Here is a 24,378-nt window from a genome sequence, read left to right on the forward strand (position 1 = left end):
AAACAAATACATTAAAAACAAAAATGGTCACAACTAGATATGATGTTTACGTCTGCTTATCTCTACTTTTACATAAAAAATGTGTCTAATTCCTAAACAAAGTAAATCTTTAGCACATCAAATAGTGCTCCAATAGATTCAAGTATTGATTTCACAGTCTTCTTATTCCTGATGTAACCTGAGGAAATTCTGGAGGCCACAGCTCATCATGGATGACACGACAACTAAATTGTTAAGATAAAAAACATTTATTCATGCTTGAAAAAGTAAGTGAACAGTGCAACTACAGAAAATCCCTTGAAATGTCGGACAGGAATGTGCATGAAAATCACTTCTTCGTGTGCTGGAAAGTCAGTCGGACGTTTATTGGTACTGGTTAGATCTACGAGAGAGCTTTCGTTCTCCTCGCTCCCTCTCCTCCGTCGCTCCTAATGTTTTACGCCGTCGTTTTCCGGGGACGGGCGATGGAGCCGCGTCGTCTCCTCTCGAGCTGGACGTTCGCTTTTGGGCTGACGTCCTCCCTGTGTCTCTGTGAAGGAACGTTTTCAGAGAAGATCTCTTAGTCTTTTGTGAATGGAGGTTGTATCATTGGTAGACTTTCAAGGCCAGGACATTCAGGTTCACACAGTCAATTAACAGCAGAAGCTCCTTTCCTTTGACCAGCTGATGCAGAGGACATAATAGAAATTCTGCAGTCTGCAATTGACTAACCAGAAATGGAGGGAGGTGCATATCCTGAGTGCATTCACACTTGATTATCATACTTCTGAAGCTATTTAACAAATTATTTTGACTCCATCTTCAGCAACAGCTGCTTGACATCCCTCCAGCAAATACATTACATCGGACTAAGTGGTTGCTCACACCAGTGAAATCACTTAGAGGGAACTTTGCATGTTCAATTAAATGGAAAAAAAGAGATGTTTATGCTAAGACAAAGCTCTTACACCAGTGTCTGACCATCCAGCAAAGTGACAGACAAAACATTTCCTTTTCTGGTCTGATTTTCTACCACAACATTAATAAGTTATTCCTTGTCTAAGTGCACAAACGTAGGTCAACCTCAGCTGGTTAGACACTGCATGTTTTTAGAAATCTTGCATGCCGAGTTAACTCCAGTCAAGTCAGTTTTAGTTAAATAGCCCAAAATCACAAATCGCAGTTGTCTCAAGGGGCTAAACTCACTTGTTTTTGTTCTCTGACAATTCAAATAAAGTTAATTCAGGCAACCCAATCACCTCCTTGGATGTGTTGACAATAAAGAGAAAGGCACTGTTACTTGGAATTCTATGAAGAGGATAGCAGGAAGAGAAAAAATAAAAATACGGAGCCACAGATCACTCAGACACAAGACGTAAAACAGAAACTTACTCCAATAATAACACAACAGGCTCACTACAGTTTATAACAGACCATTTGACAGCAGCCGTGTGGGAAATTGGACCAACATCTGGACTAACATTTGTCGGGGGGAAAACAATTTGTGGTCAGAAATTTGGCATAATCTGGACAATATATTTACACAGCACTAAACATACTGATGCCTCATTGAAAATTACTACCCAGCTGAAAGCAGGTCTGGGGAAAAGCTTCTGCTGGATTGAGTCTCGTAGGTTGAGTAACAGAGAGAGAGTCTGATGAGCTTTTTAGAAATAACAGTAGCATTTTTTAATCTGCATTTTGATTAAACTGAATTAAGAAAAGACCACATTACAATTTTCCGCTTTTATCCTGAAGGAAACCTCACTGTTTTCAGATCACATCTGGACTGAGCGTTCAGTGCCTTTAAATAAGCCGCTTTCCCCTCAAAGATTACCTACTGCCACATCAATATGCCTCGCTACCATGTGAGCCTCGGTGGGCTGCGCAGCTCAGCATGTAGTGTTAAGTTACACCCCATTAATGAATCACCTCTGACATAAGCTGGTGGTCAATGACATCTCCTCCTCGACAAATGTTCAGATAACACTGCTTAGAAGCCAGTGGGGAGCCCTAAAGCCACACGTGGAACCACTTAAAGCTTCACATGAAGGGCTCGCTTCAGCTGATCATACTTCAGATGTGAATCACCCTCCAGCCAGTGACAAGGTCCAATGCCTCTTTATCTTGACTGTATGGACTAGAAAAACAAAATTCCAGCACTGGAATTTGGATGAGAAGTCCACATGTGGGCAGTAGAAGGATGGGGAGACGTCGAAGCATAGTGGATTACTGGTAGGCAGGCAGTTTCCTCTGTGCAAAGCGTGGATGAGGACTAAAACAATCAACAGTTAATGTGTTATCACTGCCACAGTCTGACAAAAGCTGGAGGATGGAGATAAAACCTTGCCTGATGGAAATTAAAATTTCCTTTCACACTTGTTACAAGCACAGACTTGGTTTGAGTTGATGAGGCATTCCAAGGCCCAACGCTCCTGGTGCACTACGACTCCATACAGAAAAAGTGCTGTGTGGAGGGATGACACTGGGAAAGAACACGGGCTGGTTTGGACTTTGCCTCGGGGTCATTCCGAAAGAAATGAAGGTGTACATGTACAAGGTGGGATCACATTCAGATGTATGTGCTTCTGTCCTTTTGTCAGCAGTGCGACAGCAGAGTTTTATGTATGTAGAATGTCCTTGAAACAGACTTGCCTGTTTGTGAGTAACAAAACGGCACATTGTGATGATAGAACTTTATTAAATTGTAGTGTGCGGCAGATTAATGTGAAATTTTAGGCAGCAGGAACTGCAAAAAAAATAAATACATTGAGATGAAAACTCTTGCATGCGCGTGATGTGATTTTTATCTACACTGTTCTTTCAACAACATCATATGCATCTGTGTTGGAAAACTTAGTGAGCCAGCAGAGGACATGCTGCCATCTGAACGGGTTCAGACTGCTAAAAATACACTTATAACTTGTTTGTTATTTGTAACAATGACAAAGGTTAGTTTAGCATCAAGGCTACACCACCAGCAAAAACGTCAGAGAGAGGATGCAATGCTGCGTCTGCAATGTGGCACCACATTCTGCAGCTAAAAGCCATAATCCTCTGTCTTAGTGCACAGTTTGCAAGTAAATGAGGACCACGGTCAGTGCAGTTGTTTATGTGAGATCTCTAGGGTGAGATGCTGTCTTATTGGACTGTCAAAATCATTTGACAAGGTGACAGCAGTAATAGCTCACTAACAAAATGATCCAAGAAAAGAAAAGAAAGGATGAAACAGAATACAAACAGCAGTCTTCAAAAAACATGGGTCATAAAATTCTATATCCAGCCGACTTGTCACAGCTATAATTGGTTGGAAATATGACCACCACTATTCCTGGATAATTCCTTTTATTGCTGACATAACTCAGAGTTCAATTAGGTAAAATCATTTTTCTGTGGATATTAAGTTGTCTGAACACTCAGCAGGAGCTCAGGGACACCAACTACAAGAAAAACTGTCCACTAATTGACAACACTTGTTGACAACAGTAACTTAATGAGCAGTGCTATCTTGCTGCCTCTGGTAAGAAATGAATTTCTCCAAACATGCTCAAGGAAAAGCATTACACTCCGTGGTCACAGAGGACACGAGGAACTACCTCAAGCTGTGAGTTAAGAGAAACGTCTATGAAAGCAGGTTTAAGGACATACACTACTCACCACAGGCTGTAGCTGCTCTCCTTGTTTTATTGTGGCTGCGAGCCACAATTAAGTGCCTCCCAACAAAATATCAGTAGACTTGGTCAAACGCAATGCTATCCCCACGACACGCCATGATGTCATCAGGGATATAAAAAAACAATGCTCTCCACTGCACCTCGCCTTTTCAGTGTGATGTAAAGTTGTTACCGGGGGTGTACTGTTCCCAATCAAAGGTTTATACTTTAATTAGCCTGCGCTACAGTGCTTTAACTCACTGGATGAGCAACTGACTTTGTGTTCACCAAAAACATTTGAATCCTCATCAGCTGTCTGATTTCACGTTGTTACTTCAATTAAATCAACTCTCTGCAGTTTCCTCCACTACCTGCTCCTTTCAAGAAATTTTACCTTTTGTTTTTCTTAAACGTGGCACAAAGCTAAGTGGTAGAGTGGTAGTGTATGTGGGATGCACAATATGCATAGTGTTGATCAACTTGCAAAGACAGCAATCCTGACAGAAACAGTGTGTTCTATGCATCAGCAAAACACTGATTTACTTGTAATGGCAGACTGTTTAGCATTCAAAGCATTAATGGGTGGCACAGTAAAAAACTAAAATGACATCAGTAGCTATGACAGCAGGATCACTTACTCAAAGTTTCTGTCAGGCTCTGGACCAAAGATGTCTGAAATAGAACTGTAATGGGAGAAAGTGAGACAGGAGAGAAAGAGAGGGAGAACATGTCATTTCCAAAGTGTATCCGGGGTATTTGCTGTAGTGTCATGGTTTCTACCTGAGTAACTGCCCTGAAAGCCTTTTCTAAACAGACTGTGATGCTCTGCAATCTATGACTGATACCTTTTGTGTTAGACTCACATGAGCAGGTGTTTTTACTGTACCACCCATAAACAGAACCGACTTTGAGTGGAAAAGCCATGCAGTCATTAACAAAATGGCACAGCCCAGGATGAGTCAAATCCAGATTCAGGATTTTTCACACTACAAAGAAAGAGCCTCAGGCAAGCACTTCGTAATAAGTCACGCTACATATATAAAAGAGCACAGCTGTACTTTTCCCCTTGCACTGTCAATCAGCAAGATCTGGGAGTTAGTGTTTAAACTGCCTCTCCAGCTCACCACCTGTGCACTCCCCACACACTCCCAACGCTTTAACATATTGCCATATATATCCTGTAAAGGGAGTTAGGCAATGCAGTAACTACCACAACACAGACAGCCACTCTGGAGGCTGCAAATATACATTTTGAAGATTAAGAGCATGAGGCTCATCATCCTTAAAGTAAAGGCTGGTGGTGGCAGGTTCACACTTGTAGAGAAAGGTGACCTATAACCTTAAGATTGTGGTGATTTATGCTTCATCGAGCTTCCTGCTGCTGTCAGGCTTTACAATCCACACTGCTCCCAGTAGACTACACTCACTGAAAGTGACAAATTCACTCTTACAATATCAGTGCTTACTCAACTGTGCATTATCAACCTTTCCTGTGTGCAATAATATGAACTCAACTGCTGCCTTGTTTTACTTATTATAGTTTACTTATCTATCATATCCTGCTTTTTTTGCTGCTGTAACACTGCAAATTTCCCTGCTGTGGGGTTAATAAAGGATTATCTTGTTTATCTTATCCTACGACAAACAAGTCCTCCAGCATTTTGCCAAATCAGCACGAGTACGGATTCTGTTTGTCCGGCCAAATTACAGCTTGAAATTTTGTTAAAAGTCACTAATACGTTTTTAAAAATTCCAAACTTATTAGACCTAAAAATATGTAAACATGAAACACGTATTTTAGTTACAACTCCATACAAAAACACAATGTTGAACAGGCTTCATAAACAATATTATTTTAGAGCGAGAAACAATCCAATGTTGACATTTTGTGGAACTGAGCAACAAACAGGTTTTTCCCAAAGTAGTGTGAATTGGCAGCGATGGTACATTGGTTTTGTTATTGATGAAAAATCATTCTCCAACACATGTAGCGCACACATACACACAGACACACAGACACACACACAGACACACACAGACACACACACACACACACACACACACACACACAGCGCGCTGAATAAATATGGTGTTTGCACTGTGGACTTGGTCTCAGCGCTGATGTGAATTCATACTGCATCGCACTCAGAATAAAAGGACTTCCACACTGCAGATAACTTAACGATTACTCCGTTGTTACTTGATACTAAGTGCAGTTTTTGACCTTGGTTAAAGCTCCTCTGGTACAAACATAGTTTATGAGCGGGGGTCCTTGGCTGTTACTGTCACCTCTGTAGATCAAAGTTGAAAAGCGAGTGTTTCTGAGGAAAAGACGTGTGTTTGCTTTGGTGTGACATTTTGGGGTCGTTTCGACCACAACATCCTGGTATTTGTGCTATTGTGATTTTAAACAGTGGGGGGGCTGGGGGTATTTCAGGAACAAGTGTCTTATGGCTAAAACGAAACAAGAAAGGAAAAATTTTAAAAACTGGACAGAAGTGATTACTTTTACCCACTCAGTTTAGCAAACCTCATACAAACACTAAAATCACATGTGACTGTGCAGCTGAAAAGGCTATGTTACATCATTACTTTTTTTTTAAATATCACAACACATCATCATGTCAGGGCATATGAACTGCAAACAAAATGCACAATAATAGCTTGTGCTGTTCTGAGTGAATGATGAAAGGACATGAAAGTTATTCGACTTTTAAAGTGCGATTTCTTATACAACAGCACAAGTGGTGGCGAGACAAAGACCGCCCGGAGAAGAATTAGAAATTAATTGGAATGGGGAGTGAAATACCCAAACTACACTGGATCAAAAAAGTGAAGTATTAACAAGAGTATCGGTAAGTACGGCATCGATATTGGTATCAATAACATCTGAACGATACTCATTTCTACTTCACCAACTTGAATATGAGGACATGGAAGAAAGTCTCTCAGTCCATTTCAATGTTGTGATTAACTTTAAAAAGGAAGGGTTGTCCGACACCTGCAGCACTCTGCTGATAGCACATGCAAGAGGCTATTAATATCGTGATGAAGGAGCTCGTTCCTGAGTCCCAGATGTAAAGTTTGGCTTCTAGTCTTCATTTAGAGACAGCAAGTAATCTTTGCTGTTTGTAATTATGCTTAAAGCTATGACTGAGCTCAGACTGCACACCTGCATGATTTCACAACGCTGCTCTTTATATTTGACCGGGGGGGAAAGTCCTGAGAAACACCAAAAGATCAATTTCGCTTGAAAGTTTATGGCTTTTACAGCTAAATTAGAAATATGCAACAAACAAACTTACGTTTCTAAGAAAAGAAAAAAAAAAAAAAAAGGAGTGAAGCATTCAAAGTCAAAGTTCAGTTGACAGTAGGAGGGGGACATAAAGGGTGAAAGAGGCAGTGTTATCATTTCCTTTCACCATTAGAAAGACGCCACGCAAGTCAGCTCTCACCGTCTGTTCATCCCACTGTACTAAAAGTGCACGCTGTCATTTCACGCTTACCCCGAAACGATGAAAATTATGTTTGATGAAATGAATTACAAATACGTGAACAGATCTGACGTGAGTGATGGAAAATAATACAGTACGCTGGAGTGCCGAGTTCATGTTTAATGGTTGCCTGCACTATGCAGATGTGCCCTACACTCTCAATTCACAGGAGGTTTAATGTCAGACTTTGTTGTTCCAGGCGGAACCGTCCAGTCACCCATGACTGAGTAGCACTAATCTGTATTGTTCCCCTAATTAGATCTGCTGGTTCTCCTAATGTGCTTGTTACCACCTCACAAGACAGATGTACAGATGTAGGGATTTGTAAGAACCTTCTGATACAACATTTCATCAAGGTGCAGATTCAGTGCGGGTTGTGACTGTGTGTTCAGCATACTGCAGGATTGCACGCTTGTTGTTTCTGCATGTAGAACAGATAAGTGATACCAGAGGAAGTGTACTGTCAAAGTGTTATGTGTCGGGCCATATTTTCAGAGCAATCATAGGTTACAGATGAGCTTTGGGAGATGGCTGTCCAGGCAACGGAGGTCGTCTCCCCGCCCCCCCCAATTTGCTTTTGTCTGAATGCAATTAACTCAGATTGGATTACAATAATTGACATTACGGTGATGGGGTTCATACAAAACGCTAATGAAATATCGAATTCATCACAGGTTATTACGATGCTGTCCTGTGGCACAAAACCCTTGAAATGAATCATGTCTGAAACGAAGATAGTAAACGTCCTCAAGTATTTAGGAATTGTAAGAGTTACAGGAGAGGTTCATAAATTTCACTCAGTCATACTCAAACTGCGAAAAAGCAGTCAACAACAAGGATCCACCTTTTTCCTACAGTGGTTTGAAAAAGTCCAGCCCTTGTCAACGAGCTATTAGGACATAAGTGCAGGATGTGTCCGTCATAAAGAGCTCACCTGCTGATGGACACATCACTGTAAGTGGAGCAGGGTGACAGTTCAATCCCTCTCGCAGATGGCTCCTCGTCAGCTTCTCCATCTTCTACCGTCATCACTAAGCAGCTTTTTGATTCTGAGACTTGATCTGAAGGAGGTAAAAATATGTATAATCATCTCAGACATCCAGGGGGAATGAAACAGTGGAGGAATGACCTGTCAAGAGGAGTATGCATAAAAGAAATGCCTCTGGCAGACACCCTGTTCTCCCTCGGACCCCAGATCTCCATATTTTCTCAACGGTAAGAAAAGAGGAAGAAGAAGGTTTGTATTTGTATTTGTAGCAACTCCTAACACTGTTTTCAAGTTGTTATTGGATGCACTGTTATTATGAAAATATCGACATAGCCGCCTCAAGTCTTAACATTCTTTTTGATAAATTAGAGAAAATGACACAATATACTGTCATCACTGGAGGGAAGAGTTTTGGTTCTAACTTGCACTACTGTTGTAACATCCAGCTGCCAATATGGAAGAAAGTGAGTGTCCAAAGTTCCCTTAAAAAAGATCAATTTCTGGATTCCTTGTGGGAAAATATAATATCATAATTTATTCAGTGAGGCTCAGCAGCAGAACAGCCACTTTCAAACTGCAGTGCTTCCCAAATTTTGACAGTTTCTGGTGTTTTTAACGCCCCTCTGCTCTAAACTAAAACCTAGATTTAATTGGTCCTTATTTGGTTGCTGGTATGTAGCGCGTATATATCATTAAGTGGATGTTTGGCATAATTCTATGTCATGCAGCTCTTCATAGCTGGCCTTGGAGGTTGAAAGCATACTTTGAGTCTTTGTATAAGAGCCACTATCCAAAAGCGCCGTCAGAACTCTTCATATGAAGAATGCCGAATGTAGCTTCATTGCCATAGTGTGCTGAGGGCAACTACTTTCTGAATTAATTAGTGATACCTGAGGAGATGGGCACAGCTGTGCTGCAAAAAAGTTAATTTCCCTGAACCGACTAAAAGCTTATATAAGGACAAAGACGAAAGTCTTTAGGGCACCTCAATGCTGCAGGGTTCTGCATTACCTCGACTGCTATCTGTTCACATCTGCTTTTACAAGTGATCCACGTTTGTTTCCTGCAATATGCACTGAAAACAAGCTGCATTCGTACATGAATAAAAGTGTCAACAGCACAGTCACATCATCATCGGCGATAAGACAGAGCGGTGTGCAGGGATCTGGATTAAGAGTCAAAACTTGTTCTGACTAACTTTAACAAGGACTCCTGCAGCACTCTGCTGACAGCACAGACAAGAGGCTATTAATATCGCAGTGAAGGAGCTTGTCTGGCTCCTGAGTGCCAGATGTAAAGTTTGGCTACTGGACTTTATTTAGAGGGAGCAAGTGATCTTTGCTGTTTGTAACTGTGCTTAAAGATATGACGGAAAATATTAAAAATGACAATAAATGACTGAAAAGTGCATTCCTCCTGATACACTCCCTCTTTAACATTTGGTAAATTGTTTCTAAAAAAAACACATGAAGTAACACCAACATTGACTACAGTTACTGACATATCTTTATCCGCTCTTACCAGATGTGCACAACAATGGTGTGCACAGTCACGTCCTGAATTTGACAAGGATGGAACAATAAATCGAGTGTGTTTTATTCACACAACTCTCCCACACATGCAATCAGCAGGGAGTCACAGGAACCCTGTCGAGCTGCACCACATGGCCTATTTAGCGTATTGCTGGGGGAAAAAAAGGCACAGAACCATTCATTTGTCATAGTTCTACTAAAGGCAAAGTTGTTTTGTTAAGACACAACTTGCCATAGCAGGCTATCATGGTGATCTGGTGACTTCTGCTGAAGGGCACTGGAAAGGCTGACAGACCTCCTGTCACCAGAGTGTATTTCATTCCTTGAGAAAAGTAATGAGTGTTATAGTACCTGCAGAGCCTGTTTTTGAATCCTCTCCTTCTGCAATGACTTCATCTTTGATACACGTCTGTCTGGTGGTCTTCAGGCGGCCTCGGACCTGCGCGATCAGGCGGGAAAAGTCGCTGCTGTGTTGCTTCCCTGCAGGTAAAAGAGGATACGTAGAGGAATAAGTAAAGAAGGGGAGGATTTTTAATGGCCTGCAGCATCTGAGGTATTTGATACTCATCAAGCTTAATGCAGAATGAAATGAGTTTCACTACATCTTATCATTCAAGGTTAAGGCTATACTGCTGCTAATAATGTTAAGATGACTGGATGCATGTCGTGGGTGGAAAACAGGCGACAAACACAGTCCACCCAGTCATGCCTCAAAGAAAATAATAGAAAGAAATAGAAATACCGACCCACAAACAGGCTACTGAACAGTGTGTACGTATTAAAACGTGTATTCATATTTAGAATGAATGTGGACTCATTTTTCTTGTTGAGATAATAATATCAGGAAAACATCAAGCCGGTCAGATTAATATTTTGACTCGGAGACGACAAAGTCCCAACCTTGAAAGGTTGAACAGATTTGGAAAAATGCAAAGCTTTATTCAACACAGCAGATGCAGATGCACAGCAGAAACTCCGAGGGGAGAACACTGTGGCAAAAGACCACTACAGATTTCAGACTTTGGCTTCTGGTTAGCATGACAACAGCAGAATTCAACATACAAACAATTAGGCTTCATTTCACTTTGAAGTCTACCATTTATTTGGATCCATACTAGTTGTTTAAGGCTAATATACCTAAATGTGCTTAAATTAAATGTTGCCATCAAAACTGCTATAGGTACCTATGAGCAAGAAATTGCTTAGGGAATGCACATATTGAAATCCAACTCTAAGCAACACATTTATTTCCTTTGCGAATGAATGCACAGTGTAATGTGGCAGGGAGTGACCTTGAGAGTGGGCGCCACTGAAACACACTTTTTATACATGGAACAGCTCCGCTGCCTCGGACAGAATCTTCATGAGCACAGACGTTTGGGATGCAGCAGCACGAGTCCACCCATCTTTACAATGCACCCCATTAACTGAATCATCTAAACCGCTTATTTAGTCACAAGCACAAATGGTTCGCATGTGCCCGATCTGTCCATCATAATCACTAATCTTGCCTTTATTGGAGGCAAGAAGTCTAAATTTCACAGGACAGGAAATCTTGTTACAGGTAAGGTGAGGTGGAAGAACGTGAGACTCTTGTCAATCAAACAGATTACTGGGATTAGGACAAATTAGGACATTTTTTAAAGGAGAGTATTTTCCATCATCATGGAAATTAGTGCTGCAATGCAAATAATATAGACAGTTTTGTAAGTCCCCCCTTTGTTTTGAATACTACAAATGTGGTTAAGGTGGGTTGAACTGAGTTAGCATTCCAAATGGCCAGTGGATAAAGTGTAAGAGTGGCCACTGAGCGTGCCACTGCAGGCAAAACAATCCTTCTTTGCAAAGATTGCAGCTGCCAAGCACACATGCACATCAAACTTCTCAGGAGCTAGTCTCACCACAGCAGGATTTCAAGGCTTTTCCTTGCAGTTCTGTTTTCTGATTGATTTAACGCTCACAGAACACTGGCACATTAAAAGACCGGGTGGATTCATTGCGGGTGCAGGCGCGCGTCACGCTTTCACCTTCCTGTCTGCTCATTCACAATTCCCCACGCTGGCAGAGTGAGTCATCCACATCCTTCTCTGATAAATCAAGAGGTTATCACAGCAGTGCGGCTATTTATAGAACCCAGCTCCTATGACTCACATCCATTTTTCAGCCACTTTCAAAGTTAGCTCTGCAGAGTTATTTCCAACAAGCTTTTCATCTCGTTCCACCGTGACAACATGACTTCGGATAAGGTTCTCTAACGCTGCTGTTCTTGCTTGACCCCTGCCCTCAGGATAAAAACCTAGACCTGGTCTAGATTTCAGCGCATCTGCGTGTGCCTGAGTGATTATCTGTGAGCTCATGGCGAATGGAAAACAAATGTCAGACAGACACTTAAATGGTCAAGTAGCCCCACAAGTCATAGTTAGCGCAGTAATTTCTGTGTGATTTACACTGAGGCAAAAACCGAAATCACCTCATCAGTTTTACATTTGCGTTCCACCCCTTGCTGCTAAATTACTCACTGAAGACACGGCCATTCTGCTTGTTTCTGGAGCTGCCAATGTCTTGTGGAAGGTATCTGAGACTCCTAATGGAGGGCTTCTAGACTGAGAAAGTAAGATTGAGTTTACGGCTGGGAGAAACACTGAATATGAAAAATCACGTTTTGTTTGGAGCCACCAAAGTATGCAATGCTGTGAATATTGCCTCTTTGGCTCTCAGAGGGACAGTCTCACCTTCTCTACTGCACTATCCTGCAACAATTACTCAACTTTGACAAAATATTGTCTTGCAGTCTCGGTGATGATTACCTCTTGAGCAAAATTCAGGCTTCTGCGAGCGGATTTTCCTACTCAACTAGAAGCCTAGAAGTGGAAAAAAATAAGCACACCGATCAGTCTTTGGAAAATCGTCATCACAAGCTGTCATGAAGTGTATCTAATCTTCAGACACTGTTTGATACATAGAGATAAAAGTCCTGCATTGTCCTGTAGGCAATAAATCAGGGTTTTTTTTTTGTTTTTTTAAATGGCTTTTTCATAGTTTGCGGTATTTCAAGAGAAGATTTAAATCATCAAACTTGATTTCCTGCAGCCTTTCAAAGCAGAGGTGGACTGCGTCATCTGAAATAAAGACCGTCTCCGCTCATGTCAGAAGAAATGAACACACTTTCATGTAACAAAACATAGAACTTCAGAGTAAAAGAACGGGGCTCTTATTCCACCTCTGTTAAGAAACATCCTGAGGGAAAGTCAAAATCAAAGGTGCTGCCTTCAATTCCTATCCTTGTCTCATGAGTAGGAGTATGAGCGTGAGGGCAAGGCAAACTTTATTTGTGGCGCACCTTTCAAACGAAAGGCAGTTCCCAGTTTCCACTACATAAGACTGAGAATAAATTAAAAGGCAATGAAAGGGAAAATGAAATCCAAGAAGATGAAATGGAATTCAATTAAATGAAAAAGGCCATGGACAAAGGAATACAAGTTATAGTGTTTTTTCGAAAAAAGTTGCAACAGGTAGATGAGGTCAGAGCAGGTGATTCTGTGCACGTCTGATTACTTTGATAAAGGCCGTTAAGTCCGTATGAAATGGACCTCTCTGAAGCTAATTCATATAGAATGCCTTAAATATTGATCTATTAGTTCCTCGCTATGCGTGTCTTGTCCTGTGCTGCATCGCCTGCTTATACTGACTAGCCTTCACTTTAACAGCAGCGAAGCCAATATGACTCACAGCTGCACTCAGTCAAACAGCGGGACTCCTGAGAGGGGCCCTCCTAAACTGAGCCCGAGTGCGTGCCACTCCAGCACAATGGAAAATCACACCAAAGCGTCGTCCAATATTCGTTTTTAAGTGCTAGGTTCATATGCCGACAGTAAAACGGAGAAAGCATAATAAACCATTTCAGCGAATGCAGACCAGGTCAAAACTAGAGTTCAAAAACACATTCATATTTGGAAGGGAAGTGGTAACAACTGGTGTGCTTTCATGCAACTCTTACATATATGTACGTCTTTTTCTGCAGCACTCATACATTTTGTAACTGAACCAGTTTAGCCTTTCAGCCACACGGCACATGGGCTCGTAGCGCCAACACACCCAAAAGCACTCACGCATTGTTTTAGATTCAGGCTCAAACCATGCGAGTATCTATTTTTGTGCAATAAGTCCATACAAGGGAAAACCAATACAGTGAGAGAGACGCTGCCGAGGTATATTCATCAACAGAAACATGTCTTTTATAAGATCTACATACCTATGCATTAATAATGTCTTTTTATACTAATACTACTGCTGCTGCCTGTAACACCCAAATGTCCCCTATGGAGGATTAATAAAGTGTTATCTTATCTCATCTTCTAACAAATAAAATAATGTTGTGATACCATCTTTTGGAATATTTGCTCATTTCAGTTTGACCTAGTTTCTTTTTCAATCAATCAAAGTGACGTTGCCTGCTGATATCAATGTCCCATAAAAATAGGAAATTGCCAGCTAAATATTATCTGCGTTCAAAGGCCTCATTTTCCCAGTTTTTGTGTCTAAGTGACTAATGGAGACAACAATTTTAAAATTAGTCCAGCGAGCGTGCTGCAGCTGGCAGCCACAAAATGTGCCGTAATGCAATCCCTCCTTGTGTGTCCCCCTACGCACCGTCAATGTCTAAAAGTGTTTGTTTTTGCTGGTGACAGGCTCAGATTGTTATAACAAAGGTCTGACAACACCATGGAAAGGATCCCTACAGAGACAAACGTAGGAGCTGTTTTGTTTGACCACAGTCACTGCATCGCTCTCACCAAAGCCACCAGACTCCACTCACAGAAACAGTCATTTTATTATCATAAAGCACACTTGATTCAAACTCAACAGAGATAAAATAAAGCTCACCAAAACCTTCTTGGTTCGACTTTCCACTCTTCCAATCATCACCACCTCTGGTTTGGTGGAAATAAACTCTTAATTCACCGGGAGAGAAGTGCAAGAGAAGCAGCGGTGGAAAACAGCCTGTAGAGCCAGAATATCTTCACGTCTACATGATGAATAGTTTTTGCAGGACATTATGACTGGAGTTTTTTAAAAGCAATGGACTTAAACAGATTCTCTTGGTAAAAAATGCCAATTACTAGATAACTCTGGCTGTGTGGCTCCTGTCCCTCATACAGTGCTTTCAGTGCAGCAGCCCAGGACCACGCGACAACAACCACTGCTGCATTTCTCACTATCAAATATTCATTTTCATTCACATTCAGTCATTCGTTTTCTAGCCAGCCGTTTGCTACGGAGCACAACACATCGGGAGCTGCCATTTTCACCTTCACCACTGTGTCATCTTCAGATCACTGTGCTGGTTGGATAGCTAGCTACTAAGGTAATAATCAGCGCCATTGACCGACACAAGCTAGCTACTGTCATCACCTTAAAGAGGGGAAATGAGACTCGATGTTGATGTTTCATGATTATTTTTTTAACTCCTCTGGGAGAATTTCATTGGTGCTTTGTTGTTTTTGTACTCTTGGCAAAGGCACAGTGGCATTGTGAGATACTGTGGTGTTACACTTTGATGTATATTTTAAACCACTGAACAGTGGTACAAAACAGCTGGATCGACTGTTTATCCTTCTGCAGAGTCAAGCCTTTACTGTATTCAAATGCACCTTTTCACAGTTGTACAGTTATGCAGAGCAGTTTCATGAGTTTAGTTTGTTGGCAACGATTTTTCGCTGTCAGCAGGGTGAGTCAGACCTCTAAGGTGTCACTAAGTGTCCCGAAAAGAAAAATCACTTACTATAATTTGAATGCATCTCATCAATCTCCTTCTCAGTGTGATTCTTTGAGAAAACCATGACCTGCAAGAGATTCGAATTGACAAAAACAGGCACATTAATGTGCATCAATGAAAAAAACACATGACAATATTACAATATTTGCAAAGTAACAGTGTAAGCTTGGTTTAACCAAGCAATTAAGAACTGTTTTCCTACTGTAACCGAAATTCAACAATTCAAGTAATTCAAGACGTACAGGTGTCGCTTTCCCCTGCAGTTGATTCCTCATCTTCTCATTGGCCTCCAACTCTTTAGCAATATCCTCAGCTGTTGACAGAGGAAAGAAAAATCTTTATTGCTCTTGAGAGCTCTAATACTGGCCGTTACGTTGTGCTATCAAACACAGAAAAAGGTTTTGATCCATGGGGACGCTGTTCAAAACTGAGGCAAGGCCAGGAAAGAAATACACAACCTGTAAGATCAAATGAGTTCATACATCTGGTATGTTCATGTCTCACAAACAAGGAAAAAAAAAAAAAAACACAAAATGGGCCAAATGCCGCCACCTGATTTTGGGTTCAGGGAATCACACTGGGCGTTGTACATGTGGACAAAGTCCCGGTGTCTTTTGATGAGCTGGTCTCGAGAACCCTGCACTGAGAGACGGCACTCTTTCAGCCTCCTCTTCAGCTCCTGCAGGGAGAGCAGGTTGTACACCAGTTTCCCCATTGGACGCCTCTCCTTGCTGAGGGAGCTGCAACAGACATGTGGACTAGTTTATCTCAGTAATCACCAGATATTACTTGCCAACACCTGATGAGGACATCATTTTTTTTTTTGTTCAGCCGTAATAAACGTCTTTGTCTGGACCAAATGAAAGTCTTCGACATCATAAGCGGAAAAGAATGATGGAAATGTCAACATAATCAAATGTATGACACACCGGCCACACCGGCTGACCTCATAACAAAATCATATTAGCAGATGGGAGTTGCCATTTATCAGCCTGGTGGAGACACACACACACACACACACACACACACACACACACACACACACACACACACACACCTCTGCTGACCCACAGTCCTGTTACAGTCAGACGAGGCTATATTACACATTATGTCTCGAATAAAAGACATTTAGTGCAAGTTATTAAGCTAAGTAGTGAGAGGAAGCCTCCTCCTTCACGCTGGCTACATAAGGCAAGAATATGAAAAGCTCTGCAATTCATTATTATGACATTGAGGTCTATACCAGATTAAGACTTTACACCGCTACACAAATATGACCAATAATCACCATCACGTCATGACTGCTGTCTCATCAATCACGCTCGTAAGGATCAGACTCTGCCATTATGTCACAGACTGTGTATTCTGAAAGGTACTTAGCCAGGATGACGGTGCTACAAATCTAGTCATAATTGCAATTGTATATATTTGCTGTAACTCGGCTATTTTTACGCAAACAAAAGCTGTGTGGTCGTATTTTGGTCTTTGTAAGAGTGTGCAGATGGAAAATCGCTGCTAAAGGGGGCAACACTGAATCTTATGCGTCATCTTCATGACAACCCCTGACTACTTTATAGCAAATGCAAGCTCGGTTCATTTTCAGGTGAACCCATGATGTGGGGACTTTGGGCATGTGGGACAATGTCATGGTTTAACTGTCTAACATTCTCGTAGCTAGTCAATAACGTGAACTTAAACTTTCAGTGTTACCTGCTCTTGTAAAGACACGTTGTCCTGCTTCTGTATGAGTCATGTGTCTGCAGACTCACCCACTGCACACGATAACACCCACCCAACCAAACCATACACAACAGACGTTGAATCAATTGTGAAAGTGTTCTAACAGGACAAACTCTATCAACAGATCAATGCACAGTGCCACACTTCTCTGCTCGCTCTAATCTGCAGATAATCTATAAGTGTCTTGATCCCATATCCCACCTCCCTGTAGAGCGTCACATCCTGAGCAAACAGTGATGAAGTGGGTATTTTACCTCCGTAAGCTTTCCTTCTTCTCTCCACTGGAAAGACACGTGTCCAGATGCTTGTTGATAAACTGCTGCGACACACTTACAGAACACACAGGGCACTCCACTGCGAGAAGATACACAAGAAGATATCATTAATAGCTTGATTAAATAAAACGAACACATTTCTGGTGCTATGAGTCACATTTTATGCCGCTGCCAATCCAAACCCCTCCCCTCGCGGCGCGTAATCACACACGGTTTATACAACAGCACAATGCCTGCATTTAGGATTCAAACGAAAGAGAAGAAGAGCTGATCTTAAACTAACAGCAACACCTACTGACCAACGGCAAAAGCAAAACAATCCTTTGCTTCAGGAACACACCAGTGTGTTTCATCCCCAATAAGTGCATGTTTTCACTGACAACTGCTAAGAGCTGGGTTAGTTTTGGGACATGAGGAGAGCTTGATGTGCCTGCTTCATAGATGTATAGGAAGAGAAATAAAGCAGAAAGCTGACATGTGGCATGTCAGTGTGACACAGTTAGGTTGCCATAGTTACCATAATTGTTGAGTGACAGAGGTGTTCAATGTAAAGTCTCATGGTCTGTGGGTGGGTCGTGTGTTCACACTGCAGCAGCTTCTACGTTCTTTATCTGTGGTTGACATCAACTCCAGGTGTACGTCTGCAGGTCTTAACCTCTGCTGATGGCACCTGATTAGGTGGAGCAGTTTTGCAGGTACTGATCCGACAATGATGAAGCAGCTCTCTAATGTGGAGATTCGCAGCCTTGTCAACATGAACGAGTGCGATTGTGAGTTTGTGACTGAGTTAAAAAGCCAGTGAGACGAGGTGCATCACATTTCGTGATGGCGGCGTTCTTAACCTACAGATAGAAAAGCTTCACCTTTGATTACGGGCTTGACGTCTTGTGACGGTGACGAGGAATGCGCCATCTCAACCCCAGCGCTGACACTGTGCGAGCCGGCGTCCTCCTGCTTGACAGACATCAAACCCTGGATCGATGGCACCTCCACATCCATCGGCTCTTCCTTCACAGCCACTGGAAGTTGAGGGGTTGCTGAATGTAGGTCACCATCATTTGCATGGTGGGTGCGTGCGGTCTGTGTTTTCCCCCGCTGAACACACTGAGCAGCAGAGCTTTCGTGCTGGGTTTCTTTAGTGGGAGATGTTTTAGGCCTCTTTTGGAAATAGTGACTCAAAACAGAGCTGTGACACTTCTGGCCCCTCTCTCTGGGAGTTGTGCGCTTGACAGCTGAGGCTGGGGTCTTTGGCGATATCGGAGGAGAGTCAAAAGTTGCTTTTGACAACTGCTGCCTGGAAAGATGAAGAAAGGCAAAGTGCATGTAAATGAGAGCGTGTGCAGCATATGGTTGAGAAACGCAGACAGCCAAGCCCGTTTAAAAAGTTCAGATACTTTCAGATTCATAAAGCAGCATCTTCTGCTTCTGGTGGAAAACAACAAATTAAAGAAGAAAACATGTCTGTGTATAACGTATGTTCTGTAGAGTAAGTTAAAGACTTAAGGTCCTCTTTAAAAGCATACTGAGCCATTAAAAAGAGAAGAGCAGTGTGAGCTAATACATCCTGCTGACAGAAAAGCCCTTTGACGTTAACTGCACCTGCTCAATTATCTCGCTCTTTTTCTACCGAGCGAGAGAAAGTAGACACTTTGGCTACAGTCTTGGAAATGTGGAAAGCAAACAAACGGCAGCTCGGCCATTACTTGGCAATAAAACGGAATCAATGAGGTGTGCGATGTTCTGCTTTCCATATCTGAAACTTGCTTACTGTCCCCATTAGAGCAGGTCTGCACATATGCAAACACACACTTGCCAAAAGCTCTTTGCGCAAAGATCGTGAAGAAATATGCTCTCCCCCCCGCCATCAATCTGCACCGCATACAGCCAGGCATGAATATTACTGATTACAGTGTAGTGCAAGAAATTATTTTTGATTCATCCAAGTGCTATATATTTAGAGAAGGTGAGTAAAATAACAAAAATGTTTGGAAAAGAACCAAAATCACTGTGAGTGAAAAGTTCTGCCGGCTGTAGATTTGCATCGCATTGTTTACTTTTAATGATAACTGCACTCAACACAATCTGGATAATTCAAATGTACCATTGCCGTACATTACAGCCATTAGTTGTAACGGTTTCTGCCTCATTTGAGCAAACAGGTTTTTTCCATCGCTTTAGCATGTCCGATGGCTCTAAATGCGACTCTGCCACAGCACTTTCCTGGCTATTGCTACAGATAACCAGCCAGAAGAGTAAATCAGACTGTACTCTTAGAAATGTAGTAAATATTTAGTACACTGTGTTTGAAATTAGTAACACACATTACGCCATAGCTATGTTGGGACAGACATTAAACCTGATGTCATTTTTCAGTGACATAAAAGTGCCTTTTGTCAAAGAATAAACAGAAAGAGACATCTCTTTAAATAGCGTTCGACATGATCTCTGATCAGGAACTCACAATTTCAGGGATAAGACAGTACCTGAGTACCCATCCCCAGTGACACTGTCTCATTCCAGCATTGGTCCATCACATGAAACTTCTTCTATAACTCCTCTTTAAAAATAAAATTCAGGGCATTTTGTTTGAAAGTCTCATTGACCTTCCAGACCTGGAGTGACCGAATGAGCAAAAACCAAGTCAATACCCTCTATTTAAATTACACACACTCAGTGAATTGAAATTGTCCATCATATTGATCTACAACATGAGGAGTAACGTTTTGTAATTAGAAGTGGGTGTGAGTGCAAGGAAAGCTACTACTACTGCACTATTAAAGCTGGGTGTTAGTGACCTCGAACACGTGCACATGTTCATTGAGCCACACTCCTTTGGCCCTGTGTGACATAAAATTTCAAAATCTGGTTATTTTGACCATACTTCTCACAATATACACGATGTGAATGATTATTCAACCCTAAAGTGGAATTTAACACACCTTACTTCAGAGAGAAAAAAGCTCATTGTGGCCTTGGTGATTGAACAATTTAAACAGGCATTATAATGCCTCTGTGTACAAGCTCCACCTCTACCTTAGTAAATGAGTCTACTGAGTGAGGGGAGAGACTACGAGGTAGCTGGTTACTGTGATAACATCAACGTGTGGCACTGCGATAACAGTGAGTGGACCAGTGAAAGAACCGGTTCTTAGATGTAACATAAGTATGTCAGAGGAAAGGAACTAATCCAAAAGTAAAGTGTTTGAGACAAGTCTATTGTTACATAACAACAACGGTTTATCACTGAGTCACCTATCAAGGAAAGCCATTTTTCAGGCGCTACCTGCTAGACGACAGGATATTAAAAAAGAGGGGAAAGAGCAGCAGCGTGGGCCTCTCACTTGTGACAGTGATGACAATCAGAGGGTCTATGATTAGAAGGGAGACCTTTCAGAGGGTTCATAACAGGTGATTGATGACAGGGAGAAACATCACGGTTTACTGACAGATAACAGCACTCAAACATTATATTGACATTAGCCCAGACACTGGAGGCTCAATTCTGATGATTTTAGTCAGCTTTCTAATTTATTTTTCCCACTAATGAGCAGAAAAAATGAGCGATCTGATTCTCAACAGATGTACACATGAGACTGATTGACACTAAAAACCCCAAAACATGGATCGCTCATAAAACTCTGTTTATAGACCACTCTGGATTTCCGAAATAGCGAGAGGAAAGAACAATACAGATCCCTGAGGGCATGTACCTATGCTCTTTTGTCCTTTTGCATTGTTATTTCTTCACTGAAAAGGGGCCACAGAGGAGGGACAACATGAAAGGAAAGAGGTTATGGCCCTAAACCAACAAGGATAAATAATCCCAGGGTTCAGGGCTGTATCACTGCACTGTATCTCGATGTTGTACATTTCACGTTATTTCTCTGTGCAGAACAATTGTGGCAAGGTGGGAAAACAGCCCAGAATTTATCTATTTGTCTGCCGAAGACAGCCAAACAGTGCAAGCAGGTGGCTGGCTGCACCCGTGTGGCCAGTGCTACCAATAACAGGATACTCAACTCAAAGGAAATGTTTTCCTACACTGTGATAAATGTCACCAGAGGGAAAAAAAATAAAATCTAAACTACCAACAAATTTCCTTTGAACCAGCTCTGGATGCTGCTCCGTATGCCTGCATCCTCCTGTAATGAAAAAATATCAGCCCTAAAGCTACACAACACACACACACAAGGGCAATACATGGAGAACTCTGAGTGACCTCAGCTGATGAAAACAAAATCCCCATTTGATTTACAGAAAATCCTTAAATCAGAAGGAGATAACTGGGAGGCAATTATAAGTGTTTCTCTAAACTGAAATTAGTCCCCGGTGGACAAACTGTAATCTCGTCAATAACGACAGGATCCCCTGAAATGACCACAGAAACCTTTTTTTCTCCTCGGTCCTTAGAACCATGACGATACAAACTGGAGGGATGCTCAGGTGGCACACCTGCGTTCATGGTAAAGAGGTTTCACATGGATTTTTGGGTAAGCCTTATTTCCTGATCTGCCTTTTTCATTATTCTACCAGACTATCTCTGAGGGCAAAATAACTTAAAATAATTACACTGAATATAACAACTGCTGTCTGCTGCGGTCGGCTGGATCAGAAGAAATAGTGCAGATCCTCGTTATTTAGCCATGCTGGTGTGCAAAAGGCCCAAAAATACTTGGATTCAGTATTTAGACCAACAAGCCAGTCGATCAGCGACTCCAGCATCTAGAGTCTACGTTTGTTGATTTGTTTAAGTAGACAGTTGTGGTAAGGGCTGTATTAAAACAGCACTTTCATCAATATGCATGTTGAATAGGTCAACCTGATAACTGTGACGACATTTTGAAAAACAGCTACTGATGCAGGGTGCACTCAAGTCCATTTACACAAAGTTCTGATACTTTTCACACATATGGCAGCTTACTTGTACCCATTTCTAGACTGTGTTGTACGTTACCTTGCAGCTTGAAAGTTTCCGACCAAGTCATCCAATAAACGGTTGTTTCTCAGATCTTGTTCTGTTGCTTGCTAAAAGAAAAAGAAGAGACGAGATGTGAAGGAGAGCGGCCTCCTTTACTAAATTAATACAACTAATTACAGGTGATGGTAATGAGGTAATGACCCTGATCATTATGCAAATTGATTTAGGGGCATTATTATGCATTCACGTTAAGATCATACTTACTGTATTGCAAACTGGACATATCAGTTTATAGGAAAGAAATTTTCTGATGCACAAGGAGCAAACTGTGAAATGAAAGACAAACAAAGTTCATGTTAGACTGTTTGCCCACAGGTAGAGCCTGTCCTGTCTTTCATCAAGGTTATTATTCAATGACAATTAGGAATTGAACAAACCACGGAAAAGAATGTTCTCTTTAACTGTATTCAATCCACATAAGAGGAGGGTCTAATGTGGCTCTGACAAGGCGGCTCATTTAAGGTGCACCCAAATACAACACAAACACTCTTTGGCGAACTATTTACGTACAGTTGTGGGAGCACTTAGTCATCATTGAAATATTGAGGAAGTCGAAGCAAATGGGACACCGAAGCAGGGCATCGATATTCTGCAGAAGAGAAAAAACCACAGTTAGATAACTCGACCACTAGTTTTCTGCCAACAACCACAAACTGACACAAAAATACACAGTGAATAATTAATTTAATGGTGAAACTAAGACAGTGTAGACGTTCTTCCTATAATAGAGTACTGTAGTAAATGGCTGCATGTTCAAGTCACAAATTCTAAGAAAAAAGCCAACAAATCAAAATGCTGCTGGCTGACTGGTGGCTACACAGACCTTCCATACAGAGCTGGTGATCTCCCATAAGGAAACTCAGCCATGAATTAAGCAAAGAGTCTCGCACACATTCCTACAGACGGACTACAATCAACCATTCCCCAGAAAATACACTGGAAGTTCCTGAGGTCATGGGTTCTGTTAACTGGGTAGAGTCACTTCAAACGCGTTCTGTGCTCAATATAAACAAAAACTAACCTACAGTTAATGCTTTCTCATTCAGTCATAAGTCTGTGTGTTTCACAACATCTCGCTGCATAATGTGCAGCATCCTGAAATAAGTCAGCGTTACGTGGGATGACCCCTTGTGAGGCTGTTAATTGTATGTTTTGACAAAGTAGCATCAATACGTCTTTAAGGTTGTTCCATTTAACGTAACTTCCGTAATTTACGTTAAACGTTCAATCACGTTCCAACTTAGAATCAATTCTAACGTAAACTGTAATGTTAGTTACCTGACGTAACTACTTCATTAGCATAACGTTAGATAAGTCACAGATGTTTGTTGCCCTGCAGCAGTAAGGCTAGCTAATGTAACGTTAGCGCCTGTGAAGTTAGCACACCAGTCAACAGCGAATAAAAAACAGGATGCATAACATTCATATGTATTGTTTTGCTTTACATTTGTACGATCGTTAGTTAAAGTCCGTGTACTCTGTGGATGAGGCTAGCTGTTGTGATTTTCATGTAGCTGAGACTTAACGTTAGTGGACGTTATGTTAGCAAAACAGGGACATTTTAAAATTACACAACTTACTTTAAGACACGCGAGGCCAGGCGGTAGATCCGCTTCAATCTGAAAGGCCATGTCCAGCCAACAAAAGGCAGCTACTTGAGAGAGTCACGAAACTTTTTGTTTTAGCAGTCTGCAAACCAAAGTCCCGCTCGAAGGGACCCTGGACACGTGTGACGTCATTTGACGACTTCCGCCCTGCTGCAGTTTGAGCTTTGAGCCGCTGTGCTGCGGATGTTTGGCTGGAGCAGGTCCATCAGTGACTGGATGGATCTTTTATTTGTGTTTACATCGGAATATTACTCTTTTCTTTATTTAAAAAAGTCTATAGAAACAACACAGACATAATGAATAACTTGATGAATTGGATTAAATAGCTACAAAATGAAAAAACAAAAGCCTTTCTA

General features: G+C 41.6%; 1 protein-coding gene across 4 annotated transcripts; it reads right to left on the minus strand.

Moving 5' to 3' along the window:
* Window positions 1-231: 231 nt before the first annotated feature.
* rad18 (RAD18 E3 ubiquitin protein ligase) lies at window positions 232-24,152 on the minus strand. Of its 4 annotated transcripts, none has more exons than XM_076760941.1 (13): window positions 23,996-24,152; window positions 22,926-23,004; window positions 22,620-22,681; window positions 22,392-22,462; window positions 18,301-18,731; window positions 17,417-17,516; window positions 15,975-16,162; window positions 15,665-15,735; window positions 15,429-15,489; window positions 9,998-10,126; window positions 8,061-8,187; window positions 4,271-4,315; window positions 232-529 (listed from the first exon to the last, which is right to left on the minus strand). In XM_076760941.1, exons 1-13 carry the CDS (start codon window positions 24,044-24,046, stop codon window positions 364-366), a joined length of 1,581 nt encoding a protein of 526 aa, XP_076617056.1. In that variant the 5' UTR covers window positions 24,047-24,152; the 3' UTR covers window positions 232-363. The 4 variants fall into 4 exon arrangements, with proteins under 4 accessions (XP_076617056.1, XP_076617046.1, XP_076617073.1 ...); XM_076760931.1 differs by having other exon boundaries at window positions 8,061-8,196; window positions 10,004-10,126; window positions 23,996-24,146; XM_076760958.1 differs by lacking the exon at window positions 4,271-4,315.
* Window positions 24,153-24,378: the final 226 nt, after the last annotated feature.

The sequence above is a fragment of the Chaetodon auriga genome, chromosome 2 (assembly GCF_051107435.1).
Source record: "Chaetodon auriga isolate fChaAug3 chromosome 2, fChaAug3.hap1, whole genome shotgun sequence".
NCBI classification, from domain to species: Eukaryota; Metazoa; Chordata; class Actinopteri; order Chaetodontiformes; family Chaetodontidae; genus Chaetodon; species Chaetodon auriga.

Coding starts and splice junctions, on each gene's coding strand:
- rad18 (XM_076760931.1), bottom strand. CDS start 24,046: ATGGCCTTTCAGATTGAAGCGGATCTACCGCCTGGCCTCGCGTGTCTT. Junction 22,463..22,619: donor TATGTCCAGTTTGCAATACA/GTAAGTATGATC, acceptor TTTTTCTTTTAG/CAAGCAACAGAACAAGATCT. Junction 15,490..15,664: donor TGCAGGGGAAAGCGACACCT/GTACGTCTTGAA, acceptor AATCTCTTGCAG/GTCATGGTTTTCTCAAAGAA.